At 38.2% G+C, this 16,153-nt stretch overlaps 1 protein-coding gene across 2 annotated transcripts in view; it reads right to left on the bottom strand.

Annotated features, from left to right (window-relative positions):
* Window positions 1-16,153, bottom strand: part of ZZEF1 (zinc finger ZZ-type and EF-hand domain containing 1) — a 56,130-nt gene that overhangs the window by 31,972 nt on the left and 8,005 nt on the right. For both annotated transcript variants that reach the window (XM_039562789.1, XM_039562790.1), the window contains exons 5-23: window positions 15,649-15,848; window positions 14,393-14,603; window positions 12,732-12,848; window positions 12,339-12,517; window positions 11,213-11,311; window positions 10,054-10,145; window positions 8,931-9,079; window positions 8,278-8,389; window positions 6,959-7,174; window positions 6,366-6,466; window positions 5,865-6,034; window positions 4,977-5,110; window positions 4,609-4,679; window positions 4,045-4,159; window positions 3,261-3,420; window positions 2,183-2,304; window positions 1,987-2,097; window positions 1,157-1,323; window positions 511-592 (exon numbers count right to left, since the gene is read on the bottom strand). In XM_039562789.1, coding sequence (XP_039418723.1) covers window positions 511-592; window positions 1,157-1,323; window positions 1,987-2,097; window positions 2,183-2,304; window positions 3,261-3,420; window positions 4,045-4,159; window positions 4,609-4,679; window positions 4,977-5,110; window positions 5,865-6,034; window positions 6,366-6,466; window positions 6,959-7,174; window positions 8,278-8,389; window positions 8,931-9,079; window positions 10,054-10,145; window positions 11,213-11,311; window positions 12,339-12,517; window positions 12,732-12,848; window positions 14,393-14,603; window positions 15,649-15,848 — 2,608 coding nt within the window. The remainder of the gene's footprint in view (window positions 1-510; window positions 593-1,156; window positions 1,324-1,986; window positions 2,098-2,182; window positions 2,305-3,260; window positions 3,421-4,044; window positions 4,160-4,608; window positions 4,680-4,976; window positions 5,111-5,864; window positions 6,035-6,365; window positions 6,467-6,958; window positions 7,175-8,277; window positions 8,390-8,930; window positions 9,080-10,053; window positions 10,146-11,212; window positions 11,312-12,338; window positions 12,518-12,731; window positions 12,849-14,392; window positions 14,604-15,648; window positions 15,849-16,153) is intronic.

Here is a 16,153-nt window from a genome sequence, read left to right as displayed (position 1 = left end):
ATGTTCTGGCCATAACAGATCTAATTCCCCCCACCATCTCAATGAGAAACCCACAGTACTAAGCAGGTAAAATTTCTATCCAAGAGCTTAATGAGCAATTTTATATATGATTGAGCTTTAAAAGTCAGAGCCACAAACAGAAGAGCAGATCCCATTTGAGGACAGAGCACAGCCCCAGAAAGGGCCACACTTGTCTTATGATATAAAAACTTGCAAGGGCAGAGCAAGTTTTGCCCATGTATTTTGGCAGTTAAACATGATTATTCCTTTTCACTTTAACTGATTGTTCTTTTGATAACAGGAGCAAAGAGGGATTCTTTACCCATTCACTCCTTTTATTTGCAGCATTTCAGACTTTCTTCCCCATCTCCTCCCCTCCACCTAAGAAACCTAATAAACACACCCATGCACAAAAGCACACATCCTTTTACATAAAACGTTTCCAAAGGAATCATAAGGACTTCCTAAGACTGGATAAATAATTTGGTTCAGAATTTTAAAGGTGCTCACCTTAGGCCACTTCTCAGTGCCAACCTTTGTATCGTAACGAGTTTTTGCCCCTCTGGCATCAGTGAACTCCAGGTAATCATACCTGTGAAAATTGCAATTCATTACTTCCAAATTTACTTTTCAAGTTTTGGGGGAGAATGTTTTTGCTTTTGGATTTTCACAAGTGCACCCTGTCACTTCTTTCTGAACCACACCTTCATGTGACTGCTAAGGAATTTATTTCATGTTTCAATGCAGAAGTCCCAGCAAACACAGATCTGCTGTCCTGCAGGACTTTGGAATTGGTAATGTTTGCCAAATCCAACATCTGGCAAATGCTTTAACTAAGCAGTAGCCTGATGTGTTACCAAGAGAAACCAAGCCAATAGAAAGAGGGCAAAAAAAATACCACGAGCACAAACTGCGGTGGTCACAGCATAATTATAAAACAGATCAAAGCCAAAGGAAGCAAAATTCATATGGAACAGCATGTCTGTAAATTTGCCAGGAGAGGTAGCTTTCAGCACAAGGTCATTCAAAAATACATATTGTGGACTGCTCTGGACAATGAAGAAATTGAAATGGCATGAGTGGAGTGCACATTGAAACATGAATTGCCCCTCTGCAAACAGACACTGGAATTCAACACAGCACAAGATTAAATTACCTCCTTTCAGTTTCACATTTTTCATCAAATTCCACCTCAAAGTAAGTTGCCCCATGACACAGGAAGACTGAGACCTCATGGCAATTATTTTCATAGTTATGAGGTGATTCCATTGTCCAGGTTCGCAATACTACAGGCTGCTCCTGCTGCCAGCTTTCCATGTCCATCTGTACAACAAAAATGCATTCTTAGATACAAAGGCAAGAAAAAAATAAATTGCCACACTAGATTTTTGTGTCTATAATTTCAAGTTGCCAGATGTGCATACAAATGGCATTTAAAAGGCTACAGCATTGATTTACTCTGAAACTAGTTCTGAAGACATCCTTTGTAATCATAATTAGGAAGCACTTCTAAAGCGAAACCCACCCAGTCTACTGCAGGAGGAGACTCAGGAGGAGACTGTCTCACCCACAAGTGAGTACAAGTCTCCAGTCATGACAAAAAGAGAGTCTGGATGACTAATGCAGATTTAAACATCTACCCTACAGACATACAGACTTATTTGCATCACCACAAGCAGTGAAGCTAAAAATGTTAAGCATATACTATTTTTAATTTGTTTTCCTCTTCACCCTCAGAATCCCCTCCTTCCTATCTACCTTCCAGGCTGCTCATTCCAGTTGCACTGTCTGATCACTTTGCCCATCTCCCATATCAGTAGATATGTTTCTAGTACTTCACTCAACATTTCACTACACATCCCACACTTTTAGAAGCTTTCCAGCTCTTTTCCAATGCTCACCAACAGAATCACCCGAGTTTTCTACGTCTTTCTTGCAATTTTGCTTTTGTTTCACTGTGTTTAATGTGCCCGCGCCTTTAGTTACCTTATGAGGTTCACTACAAAGGCTTTTCAGTGGTTCTATCAAAGTGCTGAATCCCTGTAGCAGAGTACAGTATGGAATGTCTAAAGTGCAAAAATCCAACAAGAAAATGACCTAGGAGCAAACACAGGTGTCATGAAAATGCCAGAGTCACAGCCATGCCGCCCAGGAATAGGAGAAAATCCCACTGTTCACTTACCAGCTGACGAGTTGCCATAGCAAAGACAGAGCTACTTATTTTTTCTACTATTGTTTTGCCACTATATTGAGATAAGAGTGATTGCAAAATTGTTCTGATATTTGACAGGAACTGGCCCACATCTAAAGAGAGAAAAAAAAAAATCCTTAATAGCCACCTTAAGGATTTGCTCCCACAACCATGACTTCATGAAACATTAGGTGCATGATGATGTGCACAAGGACAAATACAGCAGGAAAGGATCTGCTGCCCCCAAGGCAGCAACACCCAACATTTCAGAGGAAGTTTTCTGTGATACTTCTATTGTGGAAACAAGTCGTGCTTATCAACAATATCACAGAAAAAATGAGTGATGAGTAATTTCATCAAACACCCCAGGATTGTTTCAACAAGCTCCATGTATCCAGCAGCCTCCATACACAGCTAGGAAAGGCAGCTGAAGTAACAAGTGAGGGTAGGAATTTTTAGCTACAGCCGTACTCAATTTTTAAATGTAAGACAGGAACACAGCAATGTATTTATATACAAATAACATAAATATGATATCATTTTACATAAAATTACACCTTTGTTAAGTATTTGGCCCAATTAACTACTCAACACTGAGCTGCTGCATTAAAGAAAACTAACAATCCCCCCTACAAAAAACCCAACAAAACCCCTTAGGTGTACCTGGCTCCTTAAGCAAGTTCCTTTCTTCTTGCTATTACAACCATCTAGGAAAACACGTGTCACCACACAGGAGTTTACCAAAATAAGGGATGCTAAGACATTAAAATATTCAAATGGAAGTCTGTAACTATTTGTTGTTTGGGTTTTTTTTCAGTATCTGGCCCCCAAAACTTACTGAAATGCTTTCTGAAGATTCTCCCAGTATAAGATTATCAGTACAACTAAAACTCCAAGTTGCTTAATATGCCTTCTAATTACTTCCTAGAGAGATTAGAAAAGCTATGACATTTCTGAGTATGCCTCAGGCAACCTTTGGTGATCCCTAATTATACCGCAATTTGCAAAATCACATTTTAAAGTCCTGTATTGCACCATATTGAATTCTGTATTCAATCCCAGCACTTACAGTTTTTAAGTATTTCTACTGCAAGATCCTTGGCTGAATTATCAGTGCCTTTAAGCTGCAGATAGCACCAGGAAAGGAGGCTGCCCTGAACAGACCAGAATAAGGAAGACAAGACTGTGCCACTCTCTTGCTGTGCAACAGCCAGCATCATCATTTCACACTGAAAAATAAGGAACACTTATGAATGCAATGGAGCCTCTTCTGCTGCAGCATGACACACAGTATGCACCAAGTAAACTGGGATGGACACAATCATCCCACTCACCCCAGAAAAAGACAAAATGCAAATGACAAGCAGCATGTAACACCATGTAGCAAGTGATGTGCTTTGTTTTGATATATCACAATTTTAAATAGGAACAGTTACATATGAGTCACTCAATGTTCTCAGCAGAGTTTTTCTGCATATGTAAATAACCCTCCTCCATTTCCACCTCCCTTAGTGACATGCCCAATCCTATCCTCTCAAAATGGAATGATTCCTTCTGTAGCCCAGTGTCTCTCCATAGAGTCTTTTCAATGCTATGGAAAAACACCACATCTTACACATTTCCTACTGGAAAAATATTATTCATTTCCTACTCTACTATTATGAAATGTTAATGCTTAAAGGAAAACACTCAACTTGGAAAAGCTAATCCTACTGACTCACACAGCCATGAGCAATTGCATCCAGAAGGACAGGGAAGCTGATTCCTTAGCATCCATGGGCAGGCAAGCAGCTTGTGTTTGAGTGCCTACAAAACTCATGACAAAGAAGCAGGAGCAGTGCAAAGCCAGTTACCTCTCTTGCTGCCACAAGCAGAAGGGTGTCCATGACTGATAACACTTCACTTATGTCAAAATTTGCAGAAACTCCTTTCTCTGGTAATAGTAAGAGTCCACCTGGATCTTGATCACTACAAAACAAAGATATTCTTACTAACCAACAATAAGAAGTTCCAAACAGTTCCCAACCAGAAATTTAGTATTTTTTGTGTCAAATCTGTAGAGATCCTACTGTATAATTACTATGAAAATCAAAAGTTTGTGTTCTGATGACTCCAGACTAATTAAATCAGTACCAACCATCAGCATTGGCAAACAATCACTTAAAAAATTGGAAGACAGCCTAGGAGAAGCCTAAGAGCAATACACTGTGATTTCAGCACCAACCTTGGCCAGTGCTTTATAGAGCTATTCAGTTAATAAAAATATTGAGTAGCAGTATGTCCTTTCTAAACAACATTAGTTGATTACTTCAGAGAATTATTGTTTAGGGGAATAACATTTCTAAAAATGATTAAATACATGCTTATTAACAAATGTGGGGTATCAGACAAACATTTTCAGTTTCAGGACCCCTTACCTGAAGTGGGTACACAAGGATCTGAAGGCAAGATGTACAGATTGCTTATGTTCTTGCTCTGTGATGTTTTTCTAGAAAAGGAAAAAGATTTAGTTTTATGATACATTCTGTTTTCCTCCTCTGTGACAAAGAATTCTAATTTCTCTGTTCTATTATTCAGTTTTGGTAAGAAAGGCAGGGTTAGTTCCTCTTTCTTTGGATAAGCTGCAGAGAGAAAAGGGGAAGGGTAAAAAGAAGCAAAGAAAAAAAAGGGTTTTTACTTGAATGGGACAAAGTATATATTATTTGAGAATAACAACTCAGATTTGTCCTCTTTTCTGCATAAAGAAAGCAGGTACTAAACAAACAATTTCTCATTTAATGTTTACCATCATGGTGAAGAGCTGGTGTCGCCTGGTCTGTCTATCTGGGAAAAAAACTGCTGCTCCACTGAGTAAGGTGTTCTTAACTTCCTCTTTCAGCATTTTCATTGGCATGAAGTTACTGTCCCCCATATCCACTACTGCTCATACAAAAAGGAAACAAAATTACAAGTTCTAATTAATACCCCATCTAATATGTTAGAGGCATAACTGAATCAAATGTTAGTCTGCACAACTTCAAGCCCTTGCAATCCCATTATACACACAGAAAATGAGGGGAAACTTTTTAACTTACAGCAAGAAAGATTTATATTAAGAAAGAATATATTTATTCACCAAGTAAATGAATTCTAGCAAGATTATAACTTGACACCCAACAAAGCTAATAAAATTTTCAAGATGTGACAGATTCTATATAAAGTGTTTTCCCTCTAGCTCACTTTGCAGGAGACTCTTCAAATTACACTTGAACAGAGAGTGCCACCCTACTTCCAAAGAAATCTAATGTGTAATTCCCATTCCCTTCACTGGCTCCAGAATCTTCCCTGTGTTCCTGTAAACGTCACAGTCTACTCGTGAGCTCATTTATACTGATATGCAGTGTCAGAAATAAATTAACCCCAGTAATGTTATAGTCAAAGGGTCACATTCCCTGATGGTACAAGCAGGTGACACATTCAAAAGTTTTCTACTGCAGCTGTTTCCAGACCACATTGCCAGAAAGTCTATAAAACCTTCCTTTGAGCCAAGGAAAGTTTCTAGTGATGGACTAATTAGCACACACTGACCTGAAGGAGAAACAAAGGAACAGGAGCCGACTTGGCCTCTAGGAATGAATATCTTTTCCCAAACTTTAACAGACAAAACAGTCAATATACATTGACTAAAAATTACCTTCACACAAATGTCTATAAAGCTCTTCTGCAGCTTCTGTGTGACCAGCTGTTTTGCTCTGAGGAGTTTCTTGAGGTTTAGCAGTTTTATTATCTCCAGTAAGTACAGAGAAGCAGTTCTGGAGAAGCTGCAACAGCAGTGTTTGAGCAAAGATACATTCTTCCCTTGGGCTGTAACAAGATATATAACAAACAGAAGCAAAAACTAGAAAAGCAGCTCTTTTGCACCAAATAAATATTGCTATGAAAGTCACCATTTCAGATAGATAAAAACCACTGAGTGGAGAGACATAGCCAAAGGAAGTGTAGCTACCAGCTAAATTAATCTACAGCTCGAGCTTCTACATAACTTTATAGTTAAAAGTCCATATGGCAGCAGTAGGGAAATGTTATTTATGTAAATGATGTAGTTTAGGAAGAACAAACTGCTGTAACTAAACAAAGCATATTTTATTTATACACACTGATTAGTGCCTCAGCAGACACGAAAGAAGTAACTTACTTTTGGTGCAGTTTATTATAAAAATTCCAGAACAGCTGCAAATCAAGGCCTGTGAAATCTAAAAATGACTTGTATTTTAATCCACTCTCCTTCTGCTGAACCTTAAAAAGACAAAGAAAATGCAGGATTGGAAAATTAACTCTATACAGAACACATTTATAAAATATAAATCCCTGAGCACTGGGCTTAAAGGAAAGCACAGCCAGCTTTCCCATAAATTTGCAGCTAACATGAATTCCAGTTTCTTTCATGGGTATTCTGGTGGCTAAATGTGACAGTTCATGCTGAAACCTTCTCCTCCACAGAGCTCTCCCCTCTTTCCAGATTTCTAGGATCCCATCCCTTTTCTCCACCACCAGAAGACTTCATAACCTCTACCTCTCCATCTAGTTTGATTGAAAGTAATAAACTGTCAGCAAACATACACAGAATTCTATTTTTCACAATTTTTTTTTTTTTCTCCACAACATGGTTTCTAACTTTGTTAAAAGCACCCCAGCTGTTCTTTGCCCACTCACAACTGCTGTTTGCACTGACTTATTCTTCTTAGGCTGGAGAACAGAGGCTTAAAAAACCCTAAGAAGTAAAAATACCAGGTCCTGTGCCAGCTGCTGGATGAAATGAAGTGTCTTCAGGAGCAGAGTTGTGCCACAAACTGTGTCATCCTCAGTTTTCCTGCACTGCAGGCAGCTCATGGTCCTGCAGGGCTCGTCTCGCAGGGGCCGCAGATAGCCCAGAACACTCAGCCCTTGGACCCCGAGCCGTTCTGCTGAGTCTTGTCTTGTGCACAAGAACTTTATCATCAAGTACTAGAAGGATATAAAAACAGCACAAGATTTGGGTTTAAAAGCTGGTACAAATTGGCCTTTTAAAAGGCATGAGTGGATGTAGGTGAGGAGACCGCAGCCGGGGTTGAGGGGGGAAGCCTTAGTCCCTCGCCTATCACCTCCAGAGGTTTAAAATACTGAGGCTAAGTTTGATCTCTCCCTACTTCCAAAAAGTCACAGGGACAGTTCTATGACCTCTACAGGCGTCTGCAAAGTTCGTTAGTTCATTATCAGTGCATTCATTCTGCACACACTGTTCCTCACTTCCACAGTCACAGTACTCTTGCAGGTTACAGAATTATTAGCTGCATTTAAAAGCAAGCAGAGGATCAATATGTAATATTTAAAACATAGTCTGCTCTCAGTGAGGTGCAGAACACAAAACGGAAGGAACAGCAAGTCCTGCCATCCACACTTACTCAGTTACTCCGCAGCAGCAGTGGCTTAGCAAGCAGCAACAGAGTTAGAAAAAATCCCAGTTGATACAACAATGCCACCAATTCTCTTAATTCCCACAGTGCAAATGGACTGGGGAACTACAACAGCTGATTCCAGAACAAGGATCTGAAATGCAACATTCCCTACAAAGGCCCTAAGCACTACAAATCAAAGCCATCTTCTGCCATTCTTGAAACGGAAGAGTCTCCATTCCCCAGGGACAGCAGCCTAACTGATGGAAACTCTTAGTAATTGTTTGCCCACTAAAACATGGATTGAAGAACCTGGCTCTGAAAGAATAAATGCTATGACTACACAGTAGTTAAATGGTCTAGATACTAAAATAAAGCAACAATTCATATTAAAACCAGTAGTCTGCACATTATCACATAACTTTGCATTAAATTGATCATGAAGCACCACTTAACTTCAGATATATAGATATATAGATATATGTGCATACAGAGAAAAAGAATAAAATTCAGAGGACAAAAATTTAATCGTTCATTTAAGTAGAAGCCTATTAATTTTTATTTTCTGTCCAGCAGAGTTCTCCCTCACAAAATAGAATTAGGTTTACTTCAGTTGGCACAGAGAAGAGCCCCTGCTCATTTTGACTGGGCCAAGGGGTTTTTGTGGGTTCTTACTTGGGAAACTCTGCATTGCTGCATTTTGACATCAACTTCATCCCATTCTTCTTCTACTTCAAACCAGCCAATAGGATCATCATCTCCCAAATCATCACATGAGCAATTGCTTCTGTGTATAAGAGAATGTAAGACACTTTGTAAAGAAAACGTTTAGAGACATTGTAAAGCTGTTGATATACTACCAAAATACTTAAATTTAGCATGTTATGGCTATAAAGATGAGAAGAGAGAAAAGTTTCACATACCCAAAACTCTACCACATGCAAAGTAAAAAAAAAAAAAAAAAATCAAGAAAATCTTTTTAGTCATGGCCCCTTAACCTCCCCTTACTCCTAAGCAACAGTTCTGAAAACTGATTTAATAAAACTTAATTTTAAAATTTCTCATTGATCTGCACTCCAAGTAAAAGGTTTGTTTTGCTATATCACTTTCATAACAGGGCTTTAAATCAAGAAGCTGAAAACAACAACTATATACATATTTCCTCCAACACATCAAACTGATGGTCATTAAAATCAAACAAATAACAATTAAATGATGCACCATTTTTAAGTCACTTGGAATAATTCTCAGTAGTTCCAGCAGCACTGCAAAAATATCAAATATAACATTTATTTTCCAGGTATGCATTACAAAAAGTCCATTTATACCTGGTTTTTAGAAATTGTTTGAATTCCCTCAGCTTCCATTTGTCGTAGCTCTCAAACCTTTTGAAGTGTTCCTCGGCATGGAACTTTTCTGAGGCACCATTGTAAGCAAACACCAGCCCACACTGTGCCCCAATGGCACCTCTCCGGACCTGAAGGGGTAAATCCACAGCAGTGCAGTCAGAAAAAAGAAGAACTTATGGAAAGCAACCGAATCCTGACAATCCTGGTCTCGGGAATTGCACGGGAAAATGAAACACATTTAGAGAAATGTTATGAAAACTTCTGTAACCCACTGAACTGAGATCATGTACACGGGTATTATTTACTGTATTTATCACCCTGCCAGCACCCTGACATTAACTAGAATTCCACATATTAATTCCCATTGTAATTTTGTCATCTTTTTACATTTAAAAAAATTAACAAAACTAAAATCATGCCTCCTTATTAATATCACTACACTGCAAAACGACTCACCTGCCTCTCCAGCTCCAGTTAGAATTCACTTGCCAGAAGTTCATTCATGTTTAAGTCTCTTTGACATAAATATATGCATTGTTGCTCTGGGAATTAAACTATTGCTTTGCCTTAAGTAAATAAATCAATTCAGCTGCAGAAACTTCCCTGAAGTTTTGTCTTGGCCATGAGATTTAATCACAAGACCTTCCTTTGAAACCAGATAAAAGTCACAACGAATGTTCAAATGACACTGGTGTCTCTAAATAGAATTTGAAATAGCTTCATTTAATCTGAACTCACATGCTTAGTATCTTGAAACAGAGTCATAAATTTATTTTAAGCACAAGATAAAAGATCTTGCATATAAATCCACACACTTCAGAGAGAAACCATAAACCACAGAGTCTCTGGCTTGAGATATATATTGCAAGATATAGATAGAATAAATATAAAATAAATGTCTTTACTACATGCTTGTGTCTCCCTGGAACAATTAAGGGCCTCCTTTTTCTGAAGTTCCCTGACCTACCCTGAAGAAAAATTCTAATAACAGTATTTCATAATGAATTTAAATTTCAGTTAATTTAAAAAATATCCCAATTCAATTCCACCACTAGGGAAAAAAATAAGTCTTCTACTTCAAAAGCTCACAGGAACTACATACCTTTATTCTAATTTGTGTCACTTGAAATGAAGATTCAGTTCCAGTAGAAAGAATGATACTTGCTCTGGTTTTCCCGGTTTCAGTAAGAAAACCTAAAGCAGCAGTGGGAAGAGAATGAGGTTGGAATGAGTGCTAGTGCAACATGTTTGAAAGAGAATATTGGGACTGTGGGCTGAAGGGGGGAAACAAAACCACAACGCTTTTCCAGTGAAATGCTCATTAGCAAATGTTCCCGAATAAAAGGGACAACTTAAGATTGTATTTTACCAGTATATACACAGAACTCTCCAGGCAGTGTCTCTTTGGGCACTGCAATATCTGCAGCAGTTTCAAAAATATTTTCTCATTGAAGTTTATTAGTAATTCCCAAATATTACTTTGGTTTGTGGCTCTATTCACTGAACTCAGTGACTAATCCCCCAAACTATGACCCACAAAACAACAGAAGACAAGTCACAAAATAACTACAGAATGAACTCAAATAATACACATGAACAAACAGAGGGGTAAAAAAGCATTTAGAATGTGCCTGATTTTCTGTCACAATGGTTTTCATTTACCAGTAGCACTGCACAAGACAATAAACCATTTAAAAAAAAAAGATTAGGTGGCATTTCACTTAAAAAAGAGGTCAAGAAACACGAATCTCTTTGTTTAGGTAGTATCCAGTACATAAAAGCATTGCATTAACAAAGAGGGGCTTTAAGGGAGAATTAATAGGCATGTGCAGTGAGAATTTCAATGATTTCTACAAACCGTCTCCTCAACAATATTTGGGAAACTAACAGTGATTCTGGACTTCAGCCCACAAAGTGTGCTCTTGTAGAATATTCTCATTGCTGACTTCCACGTAGAATATCAATAATTCTCTCCAAAATCCAATCTTTTCGTTTGGTTAGCTTATTTTGACAATAAACTGGTTTATGAGAAATCCACAGTGCTGCAAAATCGAATTTATATAATGTCTTGGTTTTGTTTGTTAGTTTGCCTTTTTTTAATTACAGATCTTCTACAGCATAGAACTATAAAGAACCAAATATATATAAGTAGATATGGAACAGCACCACAGCATTTTTAACAATCACTATGTTTGGTGGAATTGTCTAACTTAAATGATTTTATGATTCTAATATTATGGATTTTAAGTCCAGGTTCTTACCATCCCCAGTCCACGGCTCTACAAGGAGGTTTTCAGGCCCTGATTTATCCTCCTTTCCCTTTACATCACATGCTTGCAGAGTGAGTCGTAAAGGCTTTCCTAAGTAAAAAAATCCACAGGTTTATCAAAGTCATTTAAAATGGTAAAATACATTTTCCAAACTTCTTCATACAGGGAAAAAAATGCAAAAAATTACAATACTATGAGATTTTTTACCACTGTCAGACCCAAAATAGGGGAGGGAAACTGGAATATGAGAAATACATTCTTCTAAAGTAGTTAGAGTTCTAGATACAGACAGAAGGACAATGAAAATCATGACAATTCACGTTCCTTCAACTGTTGCCACACTTTGGAATTCCCAGTCCATGAAATACCACTTGTCTTACAAAAGGCATTAGCTACTCTGGGGAAAATGAACTAATATTCAAAACTTTCAAAAGTAAACACTGATAATTATAAAGTAATTCATGTGCTCTTTGGCACAAGACAAGAAGTACTGACAAAACATACTAAAAGGCAATAAAGGGTAAAATTCTTCATGAGAGACTAATGAGAATCTCAGAAGTTGATACTGAGAAAATACAGCTAATACAGCAAAATCACCACCTGGTGCCAGACCATGAACAGCTCTACACTCATGACATACTCAGATTACAAAAACTTAATTTTAACTCATCTTATAACAGTGAAAAAAAAAAAAAAGAACCATAAAGAGATGCTATTCACATTACATTTAAAATGCATCTTAAATTTCTACATGCCTGCAAGAGAGAGCACTCACTGAGGATCACTCACACAAACAAATGTCTTCTGGAAGAATAAAAATATTTGCAGTCATTTGCCTTTTAAGCAACACAAACACCATCATCACCATCCTGATCCAGGGGCCATGATCTACAAAGTTCATGTTTTTTCTCTTGAGAAGATCTCACTTGGTTTAACTCTTTGATCATGGAAAGCTGATCAATCATCAGCTTTTTGGGCAGTTCAGCTGCTAGCTTGTGATTTCAGTGACAGTTTTTAATTTAGATTTGGATAATTCTAAATCCCAACAAGTGGAACAACTCAAAGCTGTGTATTTCCTTAAGCATGTACAGTAAAGGATCCAGGATTGTTCCATTACCGTATTTATAGAGCAGGTTCTGTCTGACTGCTGCCATGGAAGAGATAAGAGAGGAAGCCTTGTATGGAGTGTCCAGATGATCAGTGATGGCACAAAGGGAACTCAGCACTTTGGCAACACTCCCCCGGGCTAAGGCAAAGGCCAGGAGTGTCAGCTCCACCTCTGGAGTAGTACAACAACTGTGAAGGAAAACAACAACAGCGTGAAAAGAAAATTTGGGACATTTTGTTTTTCAGTAAAGACAAGCTGCCACAGAATCTCTCAGGTGCCTATTTCTTGAAGTGTTTGTATTTTTCAAGATACTTAAAAAAGAGCATGTGGGTAAAGACGTAAAAGCTTTGATTTACAGACTCTTCTAAACCACTTCCCACTGCATCAACCACATAAGCTCACCTTGTTATTCTGATAAGGAAGCTATCTACTTCTTCCAAAACATTTGGTGATAAGAAGCTTGAAAAATCTGTGGAGCCTGGTGTTAGGGATAGAGGTGGCATGTGCTGCAGTGCTTTCCTAGGAAAAAACGAAACATAATGTCAGGAAGCCAGGCAGAATTGCAGAAAACAGCTTCCTAAAGTGAATTAGACGTTTGAATCTTCATGCTTTGTGTGGGCAGGTCTCTGCAAATTGCTTCTGAGTGCACAAAATCTATTTACACAGAGAATCTCTTCAAAAGGGAACAACAGTATTGCATTCTAGGCAGGGAAAGTTTAATGACTGCTGGGTAATCTTGAATCTAGTCTCAGTCACAGATTTAATGAGACAAACGTATCAAGGAGTTTTGAATTAAATCTGTGACAGCATTAGAAATAGCTTAGTGTCCAAGCACTGCTCCATTTTAATTTGGTCTAGAATTGAGCAAGAGCCTATGAATAAAGGGAAAATTGATTTGAAATTCCCTCAGAAGAATTAGAGAAACTAGGAGAGACACTTGTTAGCTCTAATCAGAATTTTTCTGAATTTCCAAAGACAATGTGATAACCCCTGAAAGAGAGACACCTGTTAGCTCTAATCAGAATTTTTCTGAATTTCCAAAGACAATGTGATAACCCCTGAAATTAGGAATTCTTAAGCAGTTTCACCAAAGTTATTCTATCCAATACTAAAGTTTGGGGGTTTTGCTTTATAATTCTAAACACTGAATCTAATTCCTGAAAGCATGATTTTAGTCAGGATTTCTCCTTCATAATTTTTTAATGCTTTATTAGCTCAGTGTTCATTTTATACTTCTAAAAAATATCTAAACTTGACCAAAACTGAAGGTCCTCAGTTTCAGCAAAGCCTGCAACTATGGGCCTGTCTCAGGTGTGAGCATGCATGACGTTATCTAAACTTTAAAGAGATTTCACAGATGACATAAATTAAAAGATAGGCTTAGTGGACTTTAGCCTACAGGATTCATCAACCTAATGACAGCCCTGCTCTTCAGTGTGGTGACATCGTGCTAACTGAGCTCTATAAAAGCTGATGTGGGTGTGGAGAGGTTTTATTAGGATTCCAATCCTTCAAGTCATCGAGCAGAAGTGTTTGGCAATCAAACAAGGAAACGTTACACAGAAAATGGTCAATCACCACAAGCAAACATTTGCACGGAGATGGTGCATATACTCAACTATATCCCCATAAAATGCATGACAAGGCATCACATGAGCAGAACTCTGCTAAAAATTAAGCTAAATTAAGCTTCAGTCCTAAGGGGAAGATGTTAATTTTATTGGTTATTAATACTGGACAAGAAAAATTAATTAATTTTAGGCTGCTCAAAGTCATTACAAATGCATAGGTGAAAAATCTATTTTCCAGTGTCCATTCAGTCATGGTTTAACAACTAGATTAGATGAAACAGCCAGGAGAATTACAGTTGTCCTAGTACATGCAAATGGATAGAAGAAAAACATCAAAAATCTGAACAATGAGATAGAAAAAGATGTTTAAACACCTTAACGGCAGGAGTGGAAACCAGTTACAGACAGCAGACTGCCTACTAAAGCCAGAAGTGCTTTTTTAAAAAATTAAGAAGTAGATAAAATCACCGCCCATGTAAGTTTGGTACTTACTGAGTATTTTGTAAAATGGTGTGAACGAATGCTGGGTTTGTTTCCATGGAAGCTGTCACCAGAGAGGTCAGCAGGGACCAGTACCAGATGGCCGAGGCGTCGCACACGGACACTCCCACCTTCTTCACTCGCTGGTAGCCCACAGCCCGCAGCCCGTGGATTCTGGTGTCACATCCATCGCTAAGGCAACGCTTGATGTTTATCTGTACATCTGTCAAAACACAAAATAGAATTTTCTTCCCATTTCTTCTGCTAGATTAGAGCTAGAAGAATCCAGATATTCCAAACATTAAATTAGTGCAGGACCTCTTAGAAAAGTAACGGCAGATATGGAACAGCACTGCCTGATACAGACAGCCACACACGCTGTGCACCGTCTGATCTGGAAAATTTAGCCTTTGCATAAATAGCCTGTGGATCCATTACAGATGCTATGGCTAGAAACTAGGAAAAATTGTAATAAAATATCCTCAAAGTGGAAAATACATTGTAGATTGTTTGACCAGTACCTTCCTACCTACATACATAGGAAATGCCTTGGAAGCAAGTGGCTGTGGACATAATAGGGAAAAGGAGCAAAGCCTAAAAGCAAAGTTTAAAGTTACATAAAAATTTTCACACAAATTCTTGACCATTTTGCACAGATGGTATTATCCTGACTACTTTTGAGGAACAACATCCTTCCTGCCCACTTCTGTGGCACTGAAACCTCCCCTCAGAGAAAAGCATCTTTTGGAACTGAAAGGACAAAATTCCTGAAGCTGCAGAAACCATCTTAGGAAGGAGCAGCTTTTCTTGATTGATTCCAGTATAGCACCCACAGAGCTACCAGACTCAAAAATAACACTATTTAAAAGCGTAAAACCTGCCTTACATTGGATGAACTTCAGAGTTCCAGCACCAAAAAAGCAGATTTTTTTGCTAGATACTATCAGCCAACATATGCTTTCACTCCGCAAGTAAGGATATTTTAAAACTGCCCCATGTCTTCACACTGAGAGGCTAAAACTGTGTCTTTAGTTATTTTTCTCTTCAACCCTTAGCCCACGTTACAGAGGCCACGAGAAAGGCTTGGAAGACTCTCTTACAGGCTAGAAATTAAACTAGAACCAAAACAATTTCTCTGACCCAAGGACAAGGTCCAAAATGTCACCCCTGGTGACTGACACTGCAGCACATCTCTCCATCATCTACCCAAGCTTTCACCTTCCAAAAAGCACCAAACCAGTATCCCAATGGTATCTTTATTGACTCACACATCTGACTAATGTTAGCGTTTTCCAACAGTGTTACGTAGCCAGTGATATTGCTTGGAATGTGAACATCTCGGACCTCCTGGAGACTGCTGGCATTCCTTCCCACTGCCACTGTGACTTGCTGTGGCATGTAACTCTGGTCATTAGCTGCCACTGCAATGGACAGGTGTCTCAAAACCACATCTGGTTTCATCTTTAAACTGCAAAGCAAAGAGGATAAAACAGTTCTTGCAAAGAGAAGGTAAGTCAAGCACTGTGCTTTTATTATATATTATATGTATGTATATATAATAGGTATTATATTATTGTTCACTCATTTTCCACCTCTACAAACACAAACACATCCTCTGAAATTTACCTAATGCTTCACAGGTGTTCTTAACCCCATACCATGGTGAACAAGTTAAAAAATTTTGATTTAGAAAACAGTTGCCTCTGAGAGACTGTAGAATTTTCTATTTATATTTTCAACTGAGAATTTGTTCCGCAGGAATAAAAATGCAGC

This window comes from Corvus cornix, chromosome 19 (genome assembly GCF_000738735.6).
Source record: "Corvus cornix cornix isolate S_Up_H32 chromosome 19, ASM73873v5, whole genome shotgun sequence".
In the NCBI taxonomy this organism is placed as follows: Eukaryota; Metazoa; Chordata; class Aves; order Passeriformes; family Corvidae; genus Corvus; species Corvus cornix.
Note: the sequence above shows the minus strand (reverse complement) of the source record. Positions and strands in the feature narration are given on the sequence as shown.